At 46.6% G+C, this 25,938-nt stretch overlaps 6 protein-coding genes and 1 non-coding gene across 7 annotated transcripts; 3 read left to right on the plus strand and 4 right to left on the minus strand.

Moving 5' to 3' along the window:
- Positions 1–157: 157 nt before the first annotated feature.
- On the minus strand, positions 158–3,049 carry LOC108599830 (fas-binding factor 1). The gene is made up of 2 exons (XM_017986939.1): positions 1,693–3,049; positions 158–1,638 (listed from the first exon to the last, which is right to left on the minus strand). The coding sequence occupies exons 1-2, from the start codon at positions 2,991–2,993 to the stop codon at positions 180–182; spliced, it is 2,760 nt and encodes a 919-aa protein (XP_017842428.1). The 5' UTR covers positions 2,994–3,049; the 3' UTR covers positions 158–179.
- Positions 3,050–3,222: 173 nt separating this feature from the next.
- LOC108601147 lies at positions 3,223–5,026 on the minus strand. The gene has a single exon (XM_017989076.1). The coding sequence runs from the start codon at positions 5,009–5,011 to the stop codon at positions 3,245–3,247; it is 1,767 nt and encodes a 588-aa protein (XP_017844565.1). The 5' UTR covers positions 5,012–5,026; the 3' UTR covers positions 3,223–3,244.
- Positions 5,027–5,160: 134 nt separating this feature from the next.
- On the plus strand, positions 5,161–6,839 carry LOC108601148 (spliceosome-associated protein CWC27 homolog). The gene is made up of 4 exons (XM_017989077.1): positions 5,161–5,753; positions 5,811–6,191; positions 6,250–6,459; positions 6,514–6,839. The coding sequence occupies exons 1-4, from the start codon at positions 5,164–5,166 to the stop codon at positions 6,833–6,835; spliced, it is 1,503 nt and encodes a 500-aa protein (XP_017844566.1). The 5' UTR covers positions 5,161–5,163; the 3' UTR covers positions 6,836–6,839.
- Positions 6,840–7,002: 163 nt separating this feature from the next.
- On the plus strand, positions 7,003–10,114 carry LOC108600203 (kinesin-like protein Klp68D). The gene is made up of 3 exons (XM_017987619.1): positions 7,003–7,086; positions 7,254–8,019; positions 8,080–10,114. Exons 2-3 carry the CDS (start codon positions 7,355–7,357, stop codon positions 9,761–9,763), a joined length of 2,349 nt encoding a protein of 782 aa, XP_017843108.1. The 5' UTR covers positions 7,003–7,086; positions 7,254–7,354; the 3' UTR covers positions 9,764–10,114.
- An 87-nt stretch (positions 10,115–10,201) lies between these two features.
- LOC108600204 (2-amino-3-ketobutyrate coenzyme A ligase, mitochondrial) lies at positions 10,202–11,847 on the minus strand. The gene is made up of 4 exons (XM_017987620.1): positions 11,718–11,847; positions 11,453–11,655; positions 10,530–11,391; positions 10,202–10,472 (listed from the first exon to the last, which is right to left on the minus strand). The coding sequence occupies exons 1-4, from the start codon at positions 11,749–11,751 to the stop codon at positions 10,315–10,317; spliced, it is 1,257 nt and encodes a 418-aa protein (XP_017843109.1). The 5' UTR covers positions 11,752–11,847; the 3' UTR covers positions 10,202–10,314.
- An 820-nt stretch (positions 11,848–12,667) lies between these two features.
- On the minus strand, positions 12,668–12,739 carry Trnaq-uug. Its single transcript has one exon. It is a non-coding gene; the product is annotated as a tRNA-Gln (tRNA).
- Positions 12,740–13,217: 478 nt separating this feature from the next.
- Positions 13,218–25,938, plus strand: LOC108598087 (cubilin homolog). Its single transcript, XM_017984701.2, has 18 exons — positions 13,218–13,940; positions 14,374–14,480; positions 14,536–14,840; positions 14,902–16,488; positions 16,548–16,759; positions 16,848–17,178; positions 17,435–17,615; positions 17,672–18,974; positions 19,027–19,894; positions 19,953–20,110; positions 20,243–22,035; positions 22,094–22,138; positions 22,229–24,479; positions 24,535–24,711; positions 24,771–24,903; positions 24,953–25,113; positions 25,176–25,470; positions 25,530–25,938. The coding sequence occupies exons 1-18, from the start codon at positions 13,383–13,385 to the stop codon at positions 25,742–25,744; spliced, it is 10,680 nt and encodes a 3,559-aa protein (XP_017840190.1). The 5' UTR covers positions 13,218–13,382; the 3' UTR covers positions 25,745–25,938.

Below are 25,938 nucleotides of genomic sequence, written 5' to 3' on the forward strand. Positions count from 1 at the left end.
ATGACTTCCACTATCGATAATTTTCAGTGTGGTTAAATTTGCACATGTAAATAGTAAGATATCGATAATATCGGCACTTTTTATACCTTTTCACCAAGCTGTCCGTTAATTTAAAAAAGGCAAGTTGGGTGAACAATGTACGCAATTTAAAGTTCCATAAGTTTATTGTACTTGTTGGATCATTTAATACTAAATTGAGACAAAACTAAGTCTTCAATTTCTAAAGCGTTGCCATTATCTAGAGCCAATTTTTTAGAGTCGTCATCAAGTCCAGCTGTTGGCCAATAGTCCAGGTCATTGCTCGAAGTTAAGTTGTACATTCTGCGATAGGAAGCTTCGATGTTCTCGTCCAGCAGGCGATCCACAATGTCACTGCCCGGCAATATAGGCTGACGGTCAGTTTCATTCACTGGCTGGGAAGAGGCTTGATGTTGAGTCACTACATTACTTGCGTCTTGGACTTGCCCAGTCATGCGTTGCAAAAATTCGGCATTCTCGGCGCCCATTTTACAGAGGGCGCACCTACTTTGGCCAATCTTCTTTTTATACTTGTGCATAGCAATGCGATCTTGGGCAAGCAACATGCGCTCCTGTGACAGCTGGGCCTCCTTTTCGGCCAGTTCGTTTGCACGCTTTCCTAGAAGCTGCAGCTTAGCCTGTAGCAGCTGCTCAGCTTCGCGTGCTTTCTGCTCCGCCATCTGAGAACGACTGATACCAACACGATAGGTACTAAGGGACTGCGCCAACTCGTCCTCCTTCACATGGAGCGCGTTCTCTTTGTCCGTGAGAGCGCGTTTGCGTTTCTCCAGCTCTCGTTGCTGCTTGTGACAGCGCTCTCGTTCCTCGTCCGCTCGTTGAATAGCCTCACGCGCCACTTGCATCTGTGCCTCCAGCTCTAAGCGTTCCTTATCATAGTCCCCCTGTGTGTGCAGCTTACGCTGCATTTCTAATTTCTGCTGATCCACCAGTAGACGTGAGCGTTCTTGTTGCACTTCGAGCATTAGACGCTCTGTATCGGCCAGTTGCAAATTCTTGAGTTCTTCAATGCGTTTCTCATCGCGTTCCATGTTAGCACGGTGATACTGTTTCTCCTGCTCGAAGGCCTTCTTCTCTGCTTCAATGCTGGACATGCGTTGACGCAACTGCCAGTTTTCTTCGGCCGAGTCTTTAGACAAGCGACTCAACTGTAGCTCTAGCGTGCTCACCAGTTCCATTAGGCGTCGCTTCTCGTCATCTGCACCCTGCTCATCTATTAGCAAGCGACGCTCTGCATCCTCCAAGCGTCGTTCGCGTGCTACCAGCTGCTGCTCACGTTCCTTGGTGCTATTCATACCTTCACGCAATTGTTGCAAGTCGCTTGAGGCAAGGCGCAATGTTTCCAAATAGCTGCCATGATCCTGCATAGTCGCCTGCTCCAACATCTTGGTCTGCCGCAGACGATCCAAGTCTGACTCATGTGAGCTGCGCAACAGACGAAGATCATCTTCGTGATCTTGTTTCAAGCTGGAAATTTTCAACTCGTAGTCAGTTTTTAGTTGCTCCAACTTATCTGTGTAGTGTGCCTTCATATCTGTATTCTCTAACTTCAAGCGGTCCTCCACTGCAGCTAAGTGCTGCTCTAACACTTTTAGCTGCTTTCTGAAACAAAAAAGTATGTGAGTATAATATCGCAATTAAGCCCCCGCTACTTACTTATAAGAGCTCTCGATCATCTCAATTTCCTGCTCGTAATTAACTTTCATGTTCGCTACAAGCTCCTCCAGGCGCTGTTTCTCTAGCAGGTTGCGCTTCACATCTAACTGAAGCTCCAACAGATGCTCCTGCAATCCATCCTTCACAGGCTCTGCCTGCTGGGGCTTGGGAGCTATAGTATCCACAATCAGTAGCTCTGTTGAACCACATTCGTCTTTGCCCCTTGCTGGCTGACTCATCATGAGTTGCAAATGCATATTTATGCGTTCCTGTTGCATTTTTATGTGTTCCTCCATCTGTTGCTGTCGCTGCAGCTGTTGCTGCAATAGAGTCTGAAACTTTTGATCCTGTAGGTCCTGCTTGCGCTGCATATCCACCAAGGCACGCTCCTGGCTTTTCATTTGAGCAGCAATCACTAACTGCGCCTCCTGTTGTTGTAGGGCACTGTAATTGTGGCTGCTCTCCATTTGCAAAGTGTTGAGCATGAGTATTTTCTGAGCTGTGGTATCCGCAGACGGCTCTGCGACGTAATTCGCGTCCGGCATACGCTCACTTGGTGCCTTTGGGGTAGCTGATTGCGGCTGCTCCTTAACTGGCTGCGGACTATGTGGCGTGGCAGGACGTTCTAGCTCTAACTCAGCTGCAGCTGGTGCTGGACCTGTCTCTGCAGCAAGACCTAATCCAAGCCAGTCGGCTGTGCTGCGCTTCTTTGACACGGGCGTGGACATGCCGGACACCGTGGCATTTGTGTCTTTGTCTTTTCCAAAGAGACCCAAAGGATCCGCATTAAAATTGGCTGAACTTCGTCTACCCGCGCCTGCTGATGTCTTAGGACGAGCCTGTGAATTATCCGTTGTAGTGTCAGTGGATTGGCGGGACATGGAGGGCTTGGCTGTAGATGGCCTCTTGGTAGCCTCATTACCGTTCACAATGTCATCAAATATATTACGTTTAGTGTCAGCAGCACCCAGCAAATCGTCCAGGAGACTTTTTCTGGCAGCGCCACCACTTTTGGGACGTTTGGGATCAAATCCCAGATCATCATCATCAGCATCGTCCATGGATAGTGAAGGCTTCTGTTTGACAATGCGCGGTGTACTCGCTGCCATTGGCTTGGTGCTTGGCTGTGGAGTCTGCACGTCGGCCTCAGTTTCCTCTTTTATGCCAAAAAGGTCTTCGAGCTTACCTTTGGGCTTGTTTGTCTTGGGCAACTTCTTTGTACCGGGAGTCTCGAAAAAGCTGTCGTTGTCTAAGCTATTATCGCTGAGTAAGTCAGCGAGTGGATCGTCGCTAAAATTCATTTTAATAAACTTTCAACGACACATATTCTGGATTTGCTAAATTTGATGTAAATTACAGGAACTGTCAAACGTTGCTTAGTAACGGAACTTGGTATTTTTAGTGCATTAATTCACACTCGGTGTGTACACACTGCGACACTTTGTTTTTACAAAGTGTGTATACACTGCTCTATTTGAATTTGAAAAACAAACACGATTTAAACAAAAATGATTTAAATTAACTCATTTATTTAATTATTACACGGTAGGACCTAGTTCATAGAATTGATCGGCAGCTCCAGTTGCGATATTCCTGTGCACTCAAAGCACCGTGCAATGAGATGATTGACACAACGATGTTCCAAGCATTGTTGGCAACGGGAACGAACCTTTGATTCTCGCTTTGTGAGAGTGCAGGGCCTGCAACGTCGCCGTCCACCCAAAGCCACGTTATGTGGCAATGCAACATGGCTCAAGCTTGTGGCGCCCACATTTTGGGAAAGCCTTGCCGCGCTAGAAGCCTCGCTTAGCAGACGTTGACTGGACAAACCTAAAATCTCACATATTTGCAAACGTATTGCGAGCGTTGTGGAACGTCGCTGGAGGCGTCGTTGTAGCAGCTGCTGCATAAGAAAAAGTCCCAACTGCCGCTGAAAGTCTCGTTGCTCCATGTTAGCATCACCTTTACTTGAAAGCCGTAAAAGTATCCACGCATTCACCGAAGCTACGTTTAACATAAAATAGAAAAGATCAAGGAACTGTCCAGCACTCGTCCGGCTAGACAAACTCTGTGGTAAAGCCTTGTCTGTGCTATATCTGTAGCAGAGATCATAAAACTGTGCGCATACTTGTTTGGTGTGCTGTTGAATCTGTAGAGAGTTCGCTACTGTACTTAAACCACAGGAAAGCAGTGTAAAGTCTGATTGTTGTATTAGACGCTTGCCTCCACAATGAAGCATGCCAGTACCAGACCTATATTTCGGATAATCCGCTGCTTGAGGTGTACAAATGCTGCTCAGCTGACAGTTCAGCAACTGCTCACAAATACTTAAGCTGGCGAAGCTCTTGCCAAGCGTAATATTCCGTCCTGTAGTTTTATAATCGCAGATGAGATGCATTAATTTTTTGGTTTGTGGTATTTCCCGACTGTTGTCCAGCGCATTAGTCATGTACATAGTCTTGGCGTCGCAACAGAGTGTTAGATGCGTGTGCTCCTCATGTTGACTGGGGGGCAGCTCATCCACACATAGCCAACCGCTAGCACCATAATAGGAGCGGCAATTTATCAACAGCTTCTGCCACAGACGCTGCTGCACATTGCAACTATTCTCCGGAAGCTTACTCAGGCACTGGGTTATGAATTCAAAGCGTACCAGGGTCATAGAAGCACGAAAGACGGCATTGCCGAGCTCTAAAGTCCAGAGCTCCTCCAATGGACCATTGTACTGGGCATTGCGAAACACACCGCATAGATAGGTTAAGCCTAACCAGGCGCGTAGCTCGGTCAGATCTACAGGCCGGTTTTTGCTACGGTGCTGGCGCTGGTGTTCGTTTACCAGGCCCAAGAGTAGACGCATCATTTCATCGTCAAACAACAGTATCCAGCACTCAATAGCATTGCTAGCGTTACGCGCTGGTCCCTTGCCGCAGGCCTGTTGTGTCGGCAGTAACAGCTCTTCATTTGCAGCAGTCTGAGCATTACGTTCTAAACTCCAGCTAACTCCATTTCTAGAGGTGTAGCTGCCACTATTGCTTGAAGGGCGTCCTCGTTTTCCGCGCATTTTAGCAGGTCTAAGCAACGCCTCCGATAGTTGCTCCTCACTAAGCAGTATATCTTCATCCTTAAACAGCCAGGGAAAGTTTGACACGACATCTGCTGTTTCCTGCAGTGGATCCGAATAAGCATGTAGATCGTCATCAGCTTGTGCTGTGCTCTTAAGTTCCATGTCCTGTACTTCCTCCAGCTCGTTTTCACTGCTTTTTATGTTTGACAACAGCTGCTCGTCTAGCACACAGTCAATTTCATTAGATTCGTTCATTGTTCACTTTAGCATTGTTTATATACCCATGATTTGTTTACATTTAAGCGATAGATTTTCGATTAGCATTACAGTAAAGTTATCGTTTCTTTGCGCATCGTTGACGCAGTGGGCAACCAGTAAAAGGTAAACAATTTGTAAATTGGTTAAGAATGAGTAACATTTACATTCAGGAGCCCCCAACCTCGGGCAAAGTGCTGCTTAAGACTTCTGTAGGCGACATAGACATTGAACTTTGGACCAGAGAGTGCCCAAAAGCATGTCGCAACTTCATTCAGCTCTGCATGGAGGGCTACTACAATGGCACAACATTTCACCGACTGGTCAAGGGCTTCATTGTCCAAGGAGGAGATCCGAATGGCGATGGCACTGGCGGGGAATCCATTTACGGGCATCCTTTTAAAGATGAATTCCATTCACGATTACGTTATTCACGACGCGGCTTGGTGGGCATGGCAAATTCTGGAAAAGATGATAATGCATCGCAGTTCTTCTTTACCTTTGCGCCAACGCCTGAGTTGGAAAATAAGAACACGCTATTTGGCAAAGTAACAGGCGATACGGTTTACAACATGCTAAAGCTAGAGGAGGGCATTGTCGATCATCAAGAGCGACCAATGTATTCACATCGCATTATATCTGCGGAGGTGCTTAGCAATCCGTTTAATGACATTGTGCCTCGTGCATTGACAAAAGCAGATACAAAGCCGAAAAAGAGCAAAAAACAAAAGGAAGGAGTCAAGTAAGTATACATTTAAGTTTTACTTCCGTTTTTTCATTGCTTTATTTTTCTAACCAGAAATTTCGGATTACTTTCCTTTGGCGAAGAGGCCGAGGGGGACGAAGAAGAAACAACCATATTCGTTAAAAAAAATGCTGGCAAAGCCAAGTCTTTGCATGATGTAGCAGATGATCCTAAACTAAGTAAGGAAGCAATCAAAGTGCCCAAATTAGAACGCGCAATAAGCGAGGAACAACTCTCTGATGATTGTAATGAACCTACACCAAAACTAACAACTAATCCCACCGATATTAAAAACAAACTCGCTAGTGCAACCAGCAAGAAAATAGAGAAACCCATCAAACATAAAGTGGTTAAAAGCGACCCGGAAGAGGACGACGAAAAAGACATTCTGCTGACTCAAGAGCAGGAACAAAATCAAAAGAATTTGAAAGAAAAGTATGTTGATAGATTTGTCTTATTATCTAATAATTTACTCAATCTTAACTTATTGAAGATCAAAAATACGTGAAGAGATTGCGAGTCTAAAGCGGCAGTATCAAACGGATAAGATGACCAAGGATAAGTTCCTAGAAAAAGAAGCTGAGAAAAACTCAAAAAGTACTGATATTAAAGGAGCAAGTGATAATCAATATATACACGACTTTATACAGTCTAAGGAACTCTACACTACCAAGTCCAAAAGTACACTAAAAGGGCAAAATAGGTAAGTGATAAAATTCTTACAGAATATGAAATGTTATAATCAATTTTCTTTTAGGGAGGACTTTACCTTGAGCATATTATCTAAGTTTAAATCAAAGCTTGGTAACTTCAAAAATAAATCTAGTTCTGAGACCACTAAAGAGGAGCCCTCTAATTTGGACGAAGCTGAACTTGAAAAGGAAATCGCCAGCGACGATTGGCTTGCTCACAACTTAAATTTTAATAACGATGTACCTGTACTGGCCAAAGATGCTTCCACAAAAGGTGACGACTGGTATGATGCCTACGATCCACGAAATCCTCTCAACAAACGAAAACGCGGTGCTGATAAAAGCCACAAATCCAGCAGCTCTAAATCGTCGAAGCGAAATAATTGAATAAACTACATTATGATTTTGATACCCGATAGTCTTTTACATTATATATATTTGATAGTTTTAAATATATAACACAATTGGCGGTACCTTTTTAGTTCTGTGTGCTACCCATAAGGAACTTGTTTTAATATCTTTCTATTAATCGACCAACCACCACAATTGTGTATGATGACACTCACTTGTTTGGCTGTTATTACTGGAAACAAAAAAAACGAACTCAAGGTGAAGTAGCAATTTGGCTTAAAATTCAGGTAATTGCTTTAAAGTATTTCCTTCAAATTAAGTGAAAATCTAATTAGAAACATTGCGTCATATGTATAAATAATAAGCAGACAATAAGAGTTCTTATAGAAGAATTATTTTGCGTCACCGAAAGATTATTGATTTTATTGGACATTTGTTTTCATTGTCGTCACAGCTACCCAGACACTTTACTGCACTGTGCGCGGGGGCAGGGGCAAGGTAAGGCTGTTTTAGTCACCAACTCCAAAAGAGAAAAGAAAAAAAACAGTAGCCACAATGAGTGCGAAAAGTAGACGCCCTGGTACAGCCAATAGCCAAACTCCCAACGAGTGTGTGCAGGTGGTGGTGCGATGCAGGCCGCTAAGCAATCGCGAGATCTCAGAGGGTTCTCCGGAAGTGGTTAACGTATATCCCAATCGCGGAGTGGTGGAGTTGCAAAACCTTGTGGACGCTAATAAAGAGCAACGCAAGATATTCACCTATGATGCGGCTTATGATGCGACTGCATGCCAGACTACAATCTATCATGAAGTCGTATTTCCACTGGTAAGCTCTGTGCTAGAGGGCTTTAATGGCTGCATATTCGCCTATGGCCAAACAGGCACGGGCAAAACGTTCACAATGGAAGGAGCGCGGGGCAATGATAAATTGATGGGCATTATACCCCGCACCTTTGAGCAAATTTGGCTGCACATCAATCGCACGGAGAACTTTCAGTTTCTGGTTGATGTGTCCTACTTGGAGATCTACATGGAAGAACTGCGCGATCTACTGAAGCCCAACTCTAAGCATCTAGAGGTACGTGAACGCGGCTCTGGTGTCTATGTGCCCAACTTGCATGCTATCAACTGCAAAAGCGTCGACGATATGATGAACATTATGAAGGTGGGCAACAAAAACCGCACCGTGGGCTTCACCAACATGAACGAGCACAGCTCGCGGTAAGTTTGTCGCTTTATTAAATGTGAAAATTAGCATTATTATTACTATTTAACTTGTAGCTCGCACGCCATATTCATGATCAAGATTGAGATGTGCGACACTGAGACAAACACCATCAAGGTAGGAAAGCTAAATCTCATAGATTTAGCAGGCAGTGAACGTCAGTCGAAGACAGGTGCCTCAGCGGAACGACTGAAGGAAGCAAGCAAAATTAACTTGGCATTGTCCTCTCTCGGTAATGTTATCTCTGCGCTTGCGGAAAGGTCGCCACATGTGCCGTATCGTGACTCAAAGCTGACACGCCTGCTGCAGGACTCACTGGGCGGCAACTCCAAGACAATAATGATTGCAAACATCGGCCCCTCCAACTACAACTACAATGAGACGCTGACAACGTTGCGATATGCGCAGCGTGCTAAAAACATACAGAACCAGCCGATTAAGAACGAAGATCCACAGGACGCTAAGCTCAAGGAATACCAGGAGGAGATCGAGCGACTTAAACGTCTTATTGCTCCGCAACAACAACAGCGCAGCGAAAAGCTGGCGGCAGCAGCTAAAAAGCGTGTTAAGAAACCCAAACGTGAACCTGTGCCAGCTGGTTTGACGCAGGAACAGCAACAGCAGGCTGAAGAGGAGCGAGGCGACAGCGAGATAGAGCAGTCCGAGCCCGAATCCGATAAAGAGAACGAGGCGGAAGTGGCCAAATCCAATGAGCAGCTAGAGCGTGAGCGCGTCGAGAATGCCAAGCTAGCCGCCAAACTAGCCGAACTGGAGGGTCAACTGGTGCGTGGCGGTAAGAACCTATTGGATACCTACAGTGAACGGCAAATAGAGCTGGAGAAGAAGTTGGTGGAGATAGCAGAGCGCAAGAAGCGTGAAATTGAAATACAGCAACAGCTGGAGCTACAAGAGGAAACGACGCTGGAGATACGCGAACGCAACGTATCCTTGGAGCAAGAGGTTGAGCTAAAGAAGCGCAAGTTGTCCAAATGCTACGCCAAGTATCTAGCGCTGCAGCAGGAGCTAAATGATTGCAAACACGACCACAATCAGGATCTGCGCGAGCTAGAGATGGCACAGAATGAGCTAGTCAAGGAGCTAAAGCGCCAGCTGCTCATTATTGACAACTTTGTGCCCATCGAGGTGAAACAACGTCTATACACGCAAGCCAAGTACGATGAGGAGCAGGAAGAATGGAAGTTTGCCTCGCTACCGCTCCCATTGCCCAACGCCGATGGCAAATTTAGCAGCAAGCGACCCGTCTCGCATCCACAGCGTCGCCGGCCAACATCCGAGCATGCGCTGCAGGAGGCCAAGTCTCATTCGGCCAGCGCGCTGCGCTTCAAGAGCGAAAACATTGTCAGCTACGAGTTGGAAATGCCCTGTCGCACCACGCAGGAGTACCGCACGCCCAAGGTATCCGCCTCATTGCAGGCTGTGCTAGCTCAGGCTATGCAAACTGGCGATGACATCGACATTGTTGATTCCCACACAAATTCGCTGCGTCATCGCCTGGAGAACATTATCAACGGCAATGCGAATGCTGGCTCCGGCACAGCTGCTGCAGGCAATGCCCCAGCCGCTCCAGCTGCGGTTAACGGCGTGCGTAATGTCAAGTCCAGTCGCATTGGCCAGCCTGGATCCGCCCTCGACTCCAATCGCCGCCCACCCACAGGTCGTGTGCAGCCCAAGAAGCCAGCTTCCGCGTATCCCAAGGCCCGTGGACTGGTTAACAAGTAGTCCACTACAACTACACACACACACACACACACACACACTAACACACATACACTAACCAAAGCTCTCATAGTCACAGTCACATGTCACATGCACATGTAAAATCTAAGACAGGAATCACAGTCGAATCTATATTTTAAACTAGCATCTTAAGTTAAGCACAGTTCGCAGACTCCTTAGCCCAATCTACACACACTAAGCGCTTTTTTAAAAAGTATTTATGCATTTTGTTATTTAGTTAAGCTACCTACAGTCTTATTTGTTATTGTTTGCTTTAATTCTCTTTACTTAATTTTTCCAGTTTAATGTCAGTCAGTTAATTCTTGTGCAATTTAAGCTTAAGTTAGACGCTTTTTAATTGTTCATTATTATTATTATTATTTTTAGTACAAGCAGTTCAGTTGAACATATAAATCAAAATAAAGCAACTCAAAACGAATATTCCTTGCATTTCAATTCACCAATTACTTTTATAAATGTCAACAATTCGATTTATAGTTAATAAATGCAGCAGGCCACAATACTTGAACACTTCTTGGAACTCTTGTCACACATTACTTGATAACCTTGAGAGAGCGTCCGACCTCAATGAAAGCAGCAATGGCATGATCAATTTCAGCCTCCGTATGAGCAGCGGAGATCTGAACTCGTATGCGTGCTTTGCCCTCTGGCACCACCGGGTAACTGAAGCCAATTACATAAATGCCACGAGCTAGAATCAAACATATATATAAATGAATTAAACAAATGTAAGTCACTTGGAGCTCACTCAGCATTTCATCGGCAAAGGTTGAGGCTAAGCGCGCATCGCCCAGCATGACGGGACAGATGGGATGATTTTCGCCGGCAATGGTGAAGCCAGCCTTGGTCATAGCCTCGCGGAATCGCTGTGTATTGCTCTGCACGCGTTGGGTTAGTTCACTGGAGCTGAGCAGCATATCCATGACCTTTAGGCCCACGCCGACTACAGCGGGTGGCAGCGTATTGGAGAATAGATATGGCCGCGATTTCTGGCGCAGGAAGGAGATGAGCTCGGCGGGACCGGTTGTGTAACCACCTGAGGCACCACCCAAAGCCTTGCCCAGCGTAGAGTTGATAATATCCACCTCGCCCATAACATTGTCATACTCCTCCGTGCCGCGACCCGTGGCGCCAAAGAAGCCCGTCGCATGGCATTCATCCACAAAGACCAGCGCGTTGTACTTCTTGGCCAGCTCGACAATGCGTGCCAGCGGCGCTATATTGCCGTCCATGGAGAACACACCATCGGTGGCAATCAGTTTGAGGCGTGCGTCCGTAGAACGCAGCTGCTGCTCCAGATCAGCCAAGTTGCGATGCTTATAACGTTGCTTCTTGGCCTTGCAGAGGCGTATGCCATCAATAATGGACGCGTGGTTCAGTTCGTCCGAGAACACCGCATCCTCGGGCGTTAGTATGGCTTCAAAAATACCCGCATTGGCATCAAAACAGGATGCATAGAGTATGGTATCCTCGCGTCCATGGAACTGTGCTATCTTTTGTTCCAATTTCTTATGAATGTCCTGCGTGCCGCAGATGAATCGCACTGAGCTGAGTCCAGCACCATATTCCGACAATAGCTGCTGACTGTACTTCACTATCTCCGGATTGTTCTGATTCACAAAAAAAAAAAGTTAAGCAAGTGTAAAGTAAATTACTTTTTAATTAACTTACTGCCAGTCCTAAATAGTTGTTGGCACAAAAGTTGAGTATTTTCTTATCGCTGCCCTGCACCGTTATTTGCGTGCTCTGCGAGGATGTTATGATGCGCTCCGCCTTAAAGGTGCCCGCCTCCTTGATGCCGCTCAACTGGTTGCCGAGCACTTCGCGCAGCTGGGACTGTGCTGCGGCGCTGTACTGACGCACTTGATCCACAGCTGTTGCAAGTAAAAGTTTTAAATAAATTGCTCTTGCATAATGTCAATTACTCAAAACCCACCGCTGCGCGACAATATCTTTGAAAAAACTGACATTATGTGGCGTATACTTAATATGGCGTATGCTCAATTTATAGAAAAACGACAAGCACACAAGTTGCCGCTCACTCAACGTCTTGCTTGGAACTGCGAACGCCACACGCGCTAACAGCCGATCCAACCAGCCCCTGAAAAATTATAACAAATCATAACAACAACTAGTTTGTTGGCGACCATTTGTTGTTTTCCCGATTTATAAATACATAGTGCATATAGCTATGTACATAAGCATATGTATGGAATTGTGAGCGTGCGTACAACATTCATTTGTTGCTAAATTGATTTAATTTACTTTCATTTTCGTTGTCATGGCTGCTGCTGTTGCCGGCACTTAAATCTAATTTTTTCAAAAAATGCACTTGAAAAAATTATTGTGTATAAATACATTATTCAGTGAAAATTTGGATTCTAAAAGCTATAATTAATATAACGCACTTCCTTTTGATTTAATTTTAAATTAATTAATCAATTCGAATACATGATTAAGCAATTTAAATAACAATTCTAACGCCTACCGCACTGATATATCCAAATCACTAGAGTATTATTAATGCAGATTACACTCAAGGTCACTGTCAGTTGGTTTTTATGTTTAGCACAGATTAAACAAATATTTCCACAGGCCATAGCAAATTAGTTCAGTTCGATTTTATATTAATATTGAACTCTATTGATAAACATGGCTGAGTTCAGTATTAAACTAAGCTGATAAGAAAGATTTGCATTCAAATCGTAATGCACGTGTTTACAATAAAATCAAACAGTAATAATTAATTGCTCCCTAACAACAATTATAGCAAAAAAAAAATAATGACTACGTATGTACATGTTATTGTTATTAATAAAAATATAAATGGAAACATAACTATTTAAATGAAAAATTTAATAAAATAAAATAAAATTTCGTATTGACAGGTTCTACCGAGATTTGAACTCGGATCGCTGGATTCAAAGTCCAGAGTGCTAACCATTACACCATAGAACCGCACAGCTGAGCGTTGAATTTCTACCAAACAGTTCACACACACACACACACATTCGAAAGATCTTTTTGATAAATGTGAGTATGCGTGTCTTTGGGGGTGTGTTATCGTTCTTTAATAATGGGAAATATTTGACAAATATTTTAGCTAATACAGAAAACTAACTGTAAGTGTTAAATTGTTGCACTAATGCTTTTTTATTTTCCTAATGTTTGAGTAAAGCAACTGTAAGTGAAATGTGCCAAGACACATAACTGAACGCCAGCCGAATATTTTATTTTTATATAAAATTTCCCAACTTTTTAGCTAATGTGTATAAGCGCATACATATGTATGTTTGGCACTAATATGTTTAACAAAACAAGCTGTTTAATCTGACTAGATATCGTTTTGGATATAACATATTGCGAGCATTGAAAGATAAATCGTGCTTAGCGGTTTCAAATAATTTTATCAGCTGCTTGTACTTACCAGCCGCTCTGGAAACGCCCCCACTGGAGATCCCTATATAAATGGAGGCAAACAGTGGTGCAGCTTTTAGTTTGTACATTTTAAATAAACGTTTCGGTTCGGGATTATAGTTTAACAACAAAATCAAGTGTCCATTTATAAACTGTGTGCGCAAAAAATGCAAATATCTTAAGGATGTGTGTGATAAACAGCATTGTTGCAACTTGTTGTCTGTTGTTGGTTTCTGTAGTGAATTTGCCGCCAATAGTTGATGCTGAAGATGCGGCACAAGCATTACTACATGCAAAGGATGATGGCACTCTATACTTTGAGTCAGCCGCTGATCAGAATATAACATTTCGCCTAATGGGCGAGGCTTCCACGCTACTGATGAATGACACCAATCTAGTCTCATTATTGCAACGCCGCCAGCATTCGTTCGCTCGCGCAGCGTTCTCCGTTCTCCTCGGACGGCCGCTGCTGTCGCTGGATGCACTCAAGGAACAATTTCGTGGCGTTCGACGCGATCTTCAGCGCTTGACCCGAAGGTTTAGCATTATGTCCAATGGCACTCGCCGCACACAACGTGAGCTACGACGGGCTCTTCAACGCGTTCAGACTCTGAATGAGGCGCTGAACATTTTAGAAAGCAAAGCATCAGTGGATGACTGCAAGTCGAATCCTTGCAAGAATGGTGGCAGCTGCTACGATGCCTTCAGAGGCTTCCAATGCTTCTGTACCGCGAGCTGGCAAGTGAGTTATGCAAAGGGTGGGCGTCTCTCATAGATCTCCATAAAAATGTAATTATGGGGCGTTCACTATGTTATCTTTTGCACAAAACTGTATTGACAATAATTATTTTTGATGTTGGAATTTGTTTTTAAACTTAAAACGATATAGCAAAAATATTTAAGAGCTTCTTACATTTCTAGCTATAGCCTTTAGCTATAAATGCGATCAGTCATAAAAAGAATCGAAAAAAATGTTATCGTGAAATTAATCAAAGAAAATGGACGCCAGCCAAAATCAATTGGAAAAAATATAAAAAGCGCTGAGGCAAAATGTCTTTTCGGTACTACGACGATTGCAGGAATCCTACAATTTACTAGTTCTGTAAATGAATATTATTTTAGTACTATATTTTGAAAGCTAGCTTTGCTTAAGCCATGTTTATATTATTTTGAAGGGACCCACTTGCGAGGTTGATGTTAACGAATGCTTCGATCTGCCTATCAGTGACTTGGGCTACTGCATGAATGGAGCAGAGTGCATAAATGAGCCCGGCAGCTATCGGTGAGTGGCACATTAATCTTTGGCGGATTGCCAATAACTTTCACCAATGATGCAGCTGCAATTGCCGGAATGGTTTTACCGGCAGCCATTGTCGACTGCGCCAGAACACCTGTCTGTCCAATCAGTCCGCGGAATTGTGTGGCCCGCACGGCACCTGCCTGCCCGCCAGCAGTGCTGCAGGCTATGTTTGTATCTGCGATCAGGGCTGGACATGGGCGGACGTAAATGCGACGGCCGCCAGTGCAAGTCCGTGCACGCGAGACTTTAACGAGTGTGCGCCTGAGATTGATCCTTGCCACAGCGAATGCATCAACTTACCGGGCAGCTTTCACTGTGCGGCCTGTCCGCCAGGCTATACTGGTAATTACGGCGTTAAAATAACTTCTCCATTGTCCCTACTTATGCACGAGGTCTTTGCCAGGTGACGGCAAGCATTGCCAGGACATTGATGAGTGCCGTATTCAGACGCACGGTTGCAGCACGGCACCCACTGTGGCGTGCATTAATACGGAGGGCTCTTACCGCTGCGGCCGCTGTCCGCCGGGTTGGCAGGGCAATGGACGCACCTGCACTGAGGCCAAGTCCAACTCCTGCAATGGCGAACAAATCTGTGACCCGCGAGCCAACTGCGAGTACATCTCGGGCACAGTGGTGTGCACCTGTCCGGCTGGCTTCTATGGTCACGGCTATGGACCGTCTGGCTGCACCGAAGATCATGATGCACAGCCCTGCGACAATCATCGCTGCGAAAATAACGGCATTTGTGCCGTTGTGGGCTTGGGCACCAGCTGCATCTGTCAGCCTGGCTACACTGGACCACTCTGCCGCGACTCGGACGCCTGTCATCCGAATCCCTGCCAGAACGGTGGTACCTGTCGCCTGCTACTCGGCAACCAATACCAGTGCATTTGTCCTGCCGGCTTTACCGGCACCTCCTGCTCCCAGGTGCGCAGCTACTGCGGCGCCGTGCTCCGCAATCAGACGGGCAGCATAGAGTACCCGCCAAATAGCGCCAGCTCGGGCTACGAGGCTAGTGAACGTTGCGCCTTCGTCATACGAACACGTCGAGGTTACGTACTGAATGTCACATTTGGCCTGTTCGATTTGCAGGATAGTCCAGATTGCAGCTCGGATTTTCTGCAGCTGCACGATGGCAGCACATTGATGGCGCGCCAGATTGGACGCTTCTGTGGTCACCGCCTGCCGTTAGGCAATGGCAGCGTCGTGACCACGCAGGATCAGCTCTTCCTGTGGTTCCAGTCCGACAATGCCACGCATGCGCAGGGCTTCAATCTAAGCTGGACCTCGCAGCCGTTGGTCTGCGGCGCAGAGTTGACTCTAAGCGATCGGCAGTTTGGGGTCTTGCGCTCACCCGGCTATCCCGGCAAGGCGGCACAAAGCATTGACTGCCGCTGGCGACTGTCGTCGCCTTATAGCACGCGTCTTCAGCTGCACTTTTATGACATCACGCTTGGCAGCACGTCAGGCAATTGCACTGCTGCGGACATGCTGACCGTGCTCGATGCGGATAGCAAATTGTACACTACCTGCATATCTGATCAGCCGGAGCCGCTCTATAGCTCCTCCAACAGGCTGACAATTGACTTTCATACGAATGCCGGGCGCGCAGATAGCGCGTTTCAGCTTTACTATCAAGTGGTAGCCGGCAATCCCGGCTGTGGCGGCGTCTTCACTGACGCTGAGGGCATCATCAGTGGCAACATAAATGGCCCCGTCTGCTTATATCTCATTGAACAGCCCGCTGGTATGCAAGTTGAGTTGCGCTTCCAACGCATCAAGCTAATGTCCGAGTCCTGCGCGCTGCAGAAGCTTGAGATATTTGATGGAAGCAGCGATGAGCAACCGCTGCTGAAGCGCTTCTGCGGACAGCCAGAGGAAACCGAATTGCTGCCAATCACCTCCACTGGCAATTCTATACTCATTCGTTATGAGTTCAAATTGGAAGGCTTCGGCAGTGGCCTGAGATATGAGCTGAGCTACAAGAGACGTAAGTTGAAATGAAAGCAGCCAATAAATTAATTTGAATTATATTGTAATCTCTTATAGTTTGCATTGCTAATCTTACATATCCTTCTGGCGTTATAACAACTCCCAACTATCCAAATGGCTACTTGGAGAATACCACATGCAGTTTTATCATTATTACTCGACCGAATACCAAAGTTCGTATTAACATAACTGATCTATCTATGGACACCACGGCTGCAGATCAGACTCAAAATGGTATCTATGATGAAAGTCTGGCAACCTATTTGGATGTAAGTGAACTTTTTGATTATAAGAAACTCGCCAAAGAGTATAAAGCATAATTTTAATTTTTCAAACTATTACCTTTTATTCATATAGGTTCATCTCTCTCGCAATGTGAGCGAAAAGCGGCGATTTTTTAAAAATATGACCAACATGTTGCTTGTATCAACCGATAATTTGGCACGCGTTGATTTTCACGGCGCCAGGAATCGCAATAGAGCACGTGGCTTACGTATGGAGTATACATTCATCTCTAGCCAATGTGGCGGTACAATGATTGCTCCAAAACAATCATTCCGACTTATAACTCAGTCACGCGAGTGTCGGTGGGTCATTGAAGCGCCAGGTCCTAAGGAATTCTCCATAAATATCGTCGCTTTAAGCGTAATGACGAATAATACGATTAACGTCTATGACAATAGCACGGGTAGCGAGGGAATATTACTCCACAGGTAACAAAATTTTGTGATGCATATGAGCAACTTTTTATACTAATTGTCATGCATAGTTATACTAACGAAAACGAAGTAACTGGTATGAGCGATTCAAGCCTGTTGACAATAACGCTGAATCAATATTCGACTTCAGTGGGAATCTTGCATGTAGCAATTAAGTATGAGCCATATACAAAAGGTAAATAATCAAAAAATTCCGAACATTACTAATATATAATTTGTATGTAGGCTGTGGTGGATTCTCTTCAGCTCGCTATGGCGTAATTAAATCACCCAATTGGCCCAGACGCTATGGCGCATCTGAGAACTGTACATGGATAATAAACGCACCGTTGGGACAACAAATTGAGCTGGTGGTGCATAACTTTACTTTGGAATCAGACTGCACTGCTGATTATTTGGAAATAAGGTAATGTTAAATCTAATAATAAATTTGTAATAATTTCTTAAAATTCTGTTGCATAGAAATGGCAACGGCGAGAGTTCTCCACTAATTGGTCGCTATTGTGGTCGAAAGATTCCATCACGTATACCGTCCTTTGGCAATGCTTTGCACGTGCGCTTCCTTTCGGATATGGATACAGAACTAGCTGGGTTCTATTTGCACTGGCAGACTGTGGCCACTGGCTGCGGTGGCATTCTCAACTCTCCAGTAGGTGCTATACACTCACCACACTACCTGGGATCCAATCGTGGTGCTGTATCCTGCGACTGGCAGATCACTGTGGCTCAGGGCTCGACCATTCAACTGCAGCTGAACGCTCACGATGACAACTTGTGCAATGGCCAAGTCACGCTATATGATGGCCCCAACACAGGCAGTGCTCGCCTGCCCTTGAACTGCAGCAGCGAAGGACCCAGTGAGCTGATGCTACGCTCTAGCGGGAATTGCGTGCTAGTGCGCTATGATGTGGACAATGAGTCGCCCGATGGCGTTAGCTTTGTGCTAAACTATACCGCCAATTGCAAAGTGCGACTGGAGCAGCTAAGCGGCGCCATTGAAACGCCTAATTTTCCGGAGAACTATCCACCCAACACAAACTGCGAGTGGGATATACGCGCCGTCACTGGTGGCAGTCACCTGCGCTTGGCCTTCTCACATCTGAGCATGGAACTTTCTGCATTGACAGATCAATGTGAATTTGACTCTCTCATACTCAGTGACTATCGCGATGAGCAGTTGCTAAGCGAGACGCGTCTTTGCACTGCCAAGGACCAGACTATCGACAGCAAGGGCAACCGGCTACTGTTGCGTTTTTCTAGCGATTCGACTTTCCAAGAGCAGGGATTCCATGCGGAGTATCAGCGTATCGGCTGCGGTTCAGAGCTGCTGGGACCAGGCGGTTACTTTACATCGCCAGGCGCTCCGTTCGGCCTGAATCTAGACTGTGATTGGCATATCATTGTGCCCGAGGGCTATCAGGTGCGTCTCGTCATTCCCGAGCTGCACATTGAGACCAATCAACGTGACTGCAATCAGAATATGCTTACCGTACTTGGCGGCGGCAACTCCTCCGCCATTCTATACCGCAGCTGTCATGTGGAGAGCTCCACACAAATATTGACAGCACCTGCCAACGAGCTGCATATTCGCTTCCGCACCGACGCCAATCCGGGACGCAAGTACTTTAGAGCCACCTATATGCAGGTACCGGCCACTTGTGGCGGACGAATTATCGGCAGCAACGGAATTATCACTTCGCCCAACTATCATGATGGCAATAATGATGCTTACGCATCTGATGTGGAGTGCGTTTGGACTATTGATGTAAGTTGGAAACTACTTGAAAGCTTTAAAGTAGTAGTAAACTATCTTTTAGATATCTCCGGGCTATGCATATAGAATAAGAGCCGAGGCATTTAACCTAACTTCTTCTCCCAACTGCTCGGAAGCTAGCTTGAATTTTACGCTAATACGTAAGGACGGAGTATCTGGTAGGCTTGATCTGGCACGATGTGGGGCAGAGCTATTACCTCAGATAAACTTTTCTCAAAATCTGCGAATTGACTTTAAGGCGAAGGCGGGCAGCTATGGCAAATTCGCTTTGCGTTACCAGCAGAGCTGCGGCGGTCCGCTGTATGAAGATGAGGGCTATATGCGAGCGCGGTTGGATGAGGTCTGTAGGTGGTATTTTACGGGAAAGCAGAACGGTAAAATCATCCTAAACATTTACCAATTGGAGTGCTCAAATGCCCGCCAACGCAGTGGACTGCATATATCGAATGGAGTTAATATGGTTCCGTACTCTAGCATATGCGAGGATCATCCGACTACTCTGGTGATTCCCACCAACAATGCAGTTGTGATAGCCAGAGGTATCGCTTTCTCAGCGCAGTACAGCACATTGGAAAACTCCTGTGGCGGTGAGATACGCTCGGTGCGCGGCCTGCTAAGCTCTCCCAATTACCCGGACACTTATCCGTCGAATGTCGAGTGTATTTGGCAAATAGTGCCGCCAGCGGGTAACGGTATTGAAATGAGCTTGCAGCTATTGGATATAAGTCCATCGGAGCACTGCAATGGAGATTTCCTAGAAGTGCGTGCCGGACTGCAAGGCGCGCTGCTTGGACTCTACTGCGGCAATAAGCTGCCCGAACAATCTTTGTACACAAGGTCCAGCGCCTGGATCAAGTTCCGTAGCCTGCCCGGTAGTAGTGGCAAGGGCTTTAAGCTGCACTGGAGCTATTGTAATATATAATATAATTTAATTTAAGCTACTTAGACTAACGTTATTATGTTCATTAGTGCATGAAAACGAATTTACGAACGAGACAAGTGGCATCATCGAGGCACCACCAACGCTAGCCGTAAAGAACGCTGATGAACCATACAGTTGGCGTATTCTCTCGACGCGTGGTACGCGAGTCGTGCTAGAGCTCAAGGAGTACTACTCGGGCTTGCTGGTAAGCTTTGGAATAAAACTAGTATAAGCTAAAAATTAGAATTATAAAATATGTTATTTGTGCAGCAGTAATTTGTAATTAGTTATAGTTCTTGCAAATCATACTTGGCATTAAAATTGGCTATGCTTTCAGCTGTACGATGGCTTCGATGATACAGCACAGCGCATACGCATAGAAGCATCGCCTTGGCAGTTCATATCGAGCAGCAACGTGCTCTACCTGAAGACACGAAACGAGGAGTTCTATCACTTCCTGCTCCACTGGCACACCATCGACGAGTCTGGCTCGTTGAATGCGCAGAGCAGTGAATGCAACCAGACGCTGATTGTGCGTGCGAACCAAGTGGTAGAGATTAAATCTCCAGGCTATCCGCATGGCTATAGCAACAATTTGCGCTGTGAGTGGACCTTGAAGGCGGAGGATCCAACGCGGCACGTTTATGTGGAACTGGAGGATGTGAATCTGGAGCAGATGATATCCTGCATGGCGGATCACTTAAGTGTCTTCAGCTCCACAAATCTGGTCAACTGGCAGCTGCAGCAATCGGATATTTGTCAACTGCCCACAGAAGAGTCCAAGCGTAAAATAAACGGCACGCCCTATTTGCAGTTGCGAATGGAGACGGATTCATCAGTAAATGGCACTGGTTTCAAAGCCTTTGCCCATAGCCGCTGCGGAGCCAACATGACAGGTGCAGTGGGCACCATTGTGGGCAAGCCGTTTATGTGGGCCAGGCTCACTAACAGCGGCGGCAGCTGCGAATATCACATCGAGGTGCGTCCGGGACGTGTTATTGATATACAAATCGAATACAATGGCCCAGCTGCCGTCAGCAATTGTCATGTCTATGGTATTATCCATGATGGCATCGATGGGCAGTCGCCACTGATGGAGAATGGCAAGTTCTGCAATCAAGTGGGCTTCGCCACCAGAAGCTATCGAACCAGCGGACCACATGCCTTCATCCGGTACACTGTCAATGGCTTGGGGCTAGATACGCTGGATGCATTCTGGAATCTTACGTATCGCGAGTACCGCACTTGTGACATGGAGGTGCGTCTAACGGATGTGGCCAGCAGCTACAACATAAGCACGCCTGGTTATCCGTATTATCCGCATCCACACTCCGACTGCACGTGGCTGGTGATGGCGCCGGCTGGCGAGACAATCCTCGCCAGTTTTGTGGATGACTTTGCAATGAGCACTGCCCACTGTGATGACGAGTATGTGGAGCTATTTGATGGCTCCACTATGATATCGCGTCGCCTCCTCAAGACCTGCCGCCGGCCCTCCACCGTGCGCAGCTCCTCCAACCTGCTGCTGGTGCATTACCAAACCGAGCTCGCCGAGCCTCATGCAGGCTTCAAGCTGAATGTTTCGCTGAGTCGCTGTGGCGGGCTCTTCACCGATCGCCAGGGCACCATCAAGTCCGAACATTATCCTGCCCTAGGCGGCTATCCCAAGGCAGCCACATGCGAGTATATTATCAGGCAAGCCGGCGATAGAAACATCAAGCTCAACTTTAGCGATCTGCATCTGCCCTTTGACAACTCGCAAGCCAATCCCGAGTCGTTGGATCGTATTGAAATCTTGGACTTGAGCAATCTGGGCATGCTGCTCATAACACTCTATGGCAATGAGAGCATGCCCCACACCTTGAACTTTGACACCAAAGAACTTATGCTGCGCTTCATCACAAAGCAGGCGAATAATAAATATCGCGGTTTCATGCTGCAGTACTCAACTGTCGGATCGGTGTGTTATCGCGATATAAATGCCGTATCCGGCATACTGGAGTCGGAAGCAGGGTCCGGGTTACCTCTATTGCGACGTACCTGTGAGTGGAAAATAACAGTGCCCAAGGGTCAGCGTGTGCGCCTGGAGCTGCTCAATGCGGCAGACTTTCGTGGCACGATGCCCATGCCGTGAGTATAATCTTTGAATGCCATCTTTGGAAACTCAATCAATTTTTTTTTAATGTAGCATCAGCCCGCGACTTCGCTTTGGGTCTTCATACTGGGTTCGAAGGTGGGTTTTGTATCAAGCCGTGGTATATCTCAAGTTTCTCAACCACCCTTTCCAGCTTAACTAATTGAAATATTTTGCATTACTCCACAGAATGATGAATCGGGGCTTAGTGCTCTACAACAATGTGGAAAAGACGTCCATAATTAATGAAATAGCGCTGTCCAGTTACAATGGCAGCGGCACCTTCATGTCCACGGATAACTTTATGCTGGTGCGGATTGGGAACAATCTAAGGATTGGATTACGCGCGCGCTTCAGCTCCCGGGAGCCATCGCTCTGTCCGCCAGATATTGGCGCACACAGCTCGGGCACGCTGACCAATCAGGAACTGTTGCCGCTCAGCCAACATTACTGCACAATTCGCTTCAGTGTGCAGCCGGGCGAGACGCTGCGCTTCAAACTGGTGGCGTATGAGCAGCAGCCAACGATAGCTAGCTATGCGAAATTTACAGACGACCAGTGGAGCAGACGCCTGAAGATGTCCAGCGACGGCAGCCTCGCTGTAGTGAGCACAGTGGGCAGCATTACGCTGATGCGTGAGCAATCGGATAATGGCAGCACGCCACATTTTCGTGCCACATACGAGCGGCATGCATGTGGTGGGCAACTGGAACTGGCGGAGGGCAGTAAGATTGAGTTGGCGCAGCTGCGCGAGGACTCTGGCGAGTTGGAGTGCCTCTGGTTGTTGCGCAGAAGCAGCGACTATCTGCTGGAGGGCAACGCCAGCTTCAGCGACAGCTGCGAGCGTGAATATCTCAGCCTGCGCAGCGTTAACTCCGAGCATGAGCTATGGCGCCTCTGCCGCGACAATTTGCCACTCAATCTGACGCGGCTGCAGAGCTCACAGTACCGGCTGCTCTATCATGCGACGGACTACAAGGCAAGCGGCAGTCAGTTCCAGCTGCAGTTCACTCGCGCGCAAGCTCTCGCCGGACTGGGCAGCATTGTTGTGGTGCGGGATGCGCCAACGCCGCCGGTGCTGGTGGATGCGCGTAGCTATAGAGATAACATGGAGCTGTCGTGGGAGTTCCGCAGCAATGCACAGACTACCATGCGCCTGAAGTTCCTCGACAGATTCTTCATTGAGATGTCGCCAAACTGCAGCAACGATCAGCTGGAGGTGCTGCAGCTACAAAGTGTTGGCGTCTGGCAGCCACTGGCCACCTACTGTGGACGCGAACTGCCTGCGCCGCTGCTGGTGCAAGCCCTAAAAATGCGCGTCGTTTTTCGCACCAATGCCAATGTAACCGCTGACGGATTCAAGTTTGTAGTGGAGCCCATCTGTGATATTCGACTAGAGGCTAAGGCCGAACTGCAACATGAGTTCAGAATCCATAGATTCCACAGAGATACTAACAACTGCAGCCTGGAGTTTTACACTCCCTCACAGCAACAGCTGCTGGTGAGCATTGATAACGACATTCCCTGCACCTTGGCATACTTTGAGCAGCACGGCGGAGAGCTGCAGCAGCCTGTACGCCACTGCGCGCCCTTTCGACTGCACGGCTATCACAGTCTGAAGCTGCGTGTGGTATTTCTGAAAAGACCGCAGATAGCCCAGCTGGATTACCAGCTGCTTGGGTGTGGCGGCAACTACAGCGCGCCGTTTTCTCTACAGCCGCCGCACTCGATGTCAGGAGACGCAATAAACTGCATATGGCGGGTACAGGCGCCGCCCCAGCATGCCATCTATCTGAGCTTCAAGCGCTTCCAACTGGTCGAGAGCATGCACTGCGACTTTGCGCACCTAAGCGTCTACAAGGGCTTCGTGGAGAGCGTGCCACAGCGTGTGGCGCGCTTGTGTCGCAATCTCACGGACACCATTGTCATGGTGGATAACAATCAGGCGCTGATACACGCCAATCTGCCCAGCTATGGGGACGGACTGGGCTTCTTGGCCAGCGTCAAGTTCACGCCCAATTGCAATGAACGCCTGGTGCTGGGCGAGGGCAACGAGCGCATGAGCCTAACGCGTCACTTTTCTCGTCGCGGCGTCAACGGAAGCAGCAGTGAGCAGCTGCTTTGCTATTTCCGCGCCAGCGGCACGCCTGGACAACGTTTGTCCGTCTGGCTCAAGACTTTGAGTCTCAACCAGCGGCTCTGTCGCACGTGCAGCGCTCTGGAGCTTATCGATGGCTTTGACAGCAACAGCGCCAGCTTGGGCAGATACTACGGCGTGGTTGGCAATGGCAGCAGATTCTTTAGCACTGGTTCTGATGTGCTAATCAAGCTGACCAGTGAACTGACTCTGCCGCTGTCCAGCGACATTGAATTTGAGATTGTTATCGAACTGGCGCCCACAGTGTGTGGCCAGCTTGACTATGATTTGCGCCTCAATGATGTGAGTACCATTCAAAAATGACTTCAGAGTCTTTACTAATCGTTTGCTTCTATAGACTGTTAAGCTGTCACTGCACTCAGGCAATATATCCAGCAGCTACGGTAGTGTTCACTGTACCTGGCATATTAAGTCAGACCAACAGCTGGAGCTGCAGCTGGTCTCGCTTCAATTGCAGTCTGTTTCACAAGTAACGGGCAAGTGCATTGATTATTTGCAGCTCAGTGTGCCTTTCGTAAGTTTTAATTCAAACACATTACATGTCCTTGTTGCTGATGCTTATCTACTCTGCAGGAAAGCGCCAAATATTTCTGTGGTCGCTCGAACAGCACTGTTCTCTATTTAAGCAATGATTTCGATTTGACGTTCCACACTCAGGACCAGGAGTCAAGCTTTGACTTTGATATAATCATTAGGCAAAAGACAAGTAAGTCGCAAGCTCGATCTGATAGTCTGATAGTAATTTATATTTTTAGCTTGCAATCGCACCCATAACGCTCTGAGCGGCTTGATTGACTACAACATCAAGGACCTAGGCTACTGTTATCAGGACCTGCTTGTACCGCAAGACTATTTCCTAACTCTGCACATTTACTATTTGAGCTTTAATGCAGCTGAAAACAATATTACTTTCAATGTAAGTGTAAGCTTCACTTAAACGTCTACAGCAACTATAAATTAGCTTGACTACAATTACAGCTGACGGATCTAATGACAAACAGCACCATTCGCAGCATAAGATCGGAGCCACAATTTCAAATGGATATAGACGTATATGCCAAGACGAATGCTCTGCGCCTTTTGGGTCGAGGAGCGCATATGTTGCGGCTTTTCTATTATGCAACACCTCGTCAACTGCGCCATGGCTGTGGCGGCAATATAAACACGCTTGAAGGTCGCCTGATGAACCCGAACTACAACAATCGTAATTATTCGGAATGCATTTGGCATCTAATTTCACCAGCTGGCAACAACTTTCAGTTTGCTTTGAGTGGTGGGTCTTGAATAAAGCTAAAGCGTGACAGCATTTTAAACGCTTGTAACTATTTTTAGAATTTAACATGGGCTCTGACGTTAATTGTCCACTGGACTATGTCAAGTTTTACGAAGTCGAGCCTGACAATAGCGAAAAGTTGAGAAATTCCTTCTGCGGCCAACACGAGTTTCAAGTCGTCCGTATAAATGCGCATCACATAAAGATTGTGGCCAAGAAGTCACCCAACTTTGATGGAACTGGTTTTCATATAGACTTCAGTCCCAGTGGCTAGGAAGATACCTAATCAATGGCCCGACTTTTGTAAATACTACAAATAAATTTAATAATAACGTTAATAACTCCTAGAATGTAAAACTAGAACCTTTTTGTTACATTTTCTTCATGCTTGATTTTGAAAATTGTGGAATAAATGGTTTTTTTCATACCATTCATCCCAATATTCCATAAATAAAAAGTCGTGTAACA

This window comes from Drosophila busckii, chromosome 3L (assembly GCF_011750605.1).
Source record: "Drosophila busckii strain San Diego stock center, stock number 13000-0081.31 chromosome 3L, ASM1175060v1, whole genome shotgun sequence".
NCBI classification, from domain to species: domain Eukaryota; kingdom Metazoa; phylum Arthropoda; class Insecta; order Diptera; family Drosophilidae; genus Drosophila; species Drosophila busckii.

Coding starts and splice junctions, on each gene's coding strand:
- LOC108601148 (XM_017989077.1), top strand. CDS start 5,164: ATGAGTAACATTTACATTCAGGAGCCCCCAACCTCGGGCAAAGTGCTG. Junction 5,754..5,810: donor AAACAAAAGGAAGGAGTCAA/GTAAGTATACAT, acceptor TTTTCTAACCAG/AAATTTCGGATTACTTTCCT. Junction 6,192..6,249: donor CAAAAGAATTTGAAAGAAAA/GTATGTTGATAG, acceptor AACTTATTGAAG/ATCAAAAATACGTGAAGAGA.
- LOC108598087 (XM_017984701.2), top strand. CDS start 13,383: ATGTGTGTGATAAACAGCATTGTTGCAACTTGTTGTCTGTTGTTGGTT. Junction 22,036..22,093: donor CGTGGCACGATGCCCATGCC/GTGAGTATAATC, acceptor TTTTTAATGTAG/CATCAGCCCGCGACTTCGCT. Junction 25,114..25,175: donor AAAACAATATTACTTTCAAT/GTAAGTGTAAGC, acceptor CTACAATTACAG/CTGACGGATCTAATGACAAA.
- LOC108599830 (XM_017986939.1), bottom strand. CDS start 2,993: ATGAATTTTAGCGACGATCCACTCGCTGACTTACTCAGCGATAATAGC. Junction 1,639..1,692: donor ATGATCGAGAGCTCTTATAA/GTAAGTAGCGGG, acceptor TTTTTGTTTCAG/AAAGCAGCTAAAAGTGTTAG.
- LOC108601147 (XM_017989076.1), bottom strand. CDS start 5,011: ATGAACGAATCTAATGAAATTGACTGTGTGCTAGACGAGCAGCTGTTG.
- LOC108600203 (XM_017987619.1), top strand. CDS start 7,355: ATGAGTGCGAAAAGTAGACGCCCTGGTACAGCCAATAGCCAAACTCCC. Junction 8,020..8,079: donor ATGAACGAGCACAGCTCGCG/GTAAGTTTGTCG, acceptor TTTAACTTGTAG/CTCGCACGCCATATTCATGA.
- LOC108600204 (XM_017987620.1), bottom strand. CDS start 11,751: ATGTCAGTTTTTTCAAAGATATTGTCGCGCAGCG. Junction 11,656..11,717: donor AAAGATATTGTCGCGCAGCG/GTGGGTTTTGAG, acceptor TACTTGCAACAG/CTGTGGATCAAGTGCGTCAG. Junction 10,473..10,529: donor CTTTGCCGATGAAATGCTGA/GTGAGCTCCAAG, acceptor GTTTGATTCTAG/CTCGTGGCATTTATGTAATT.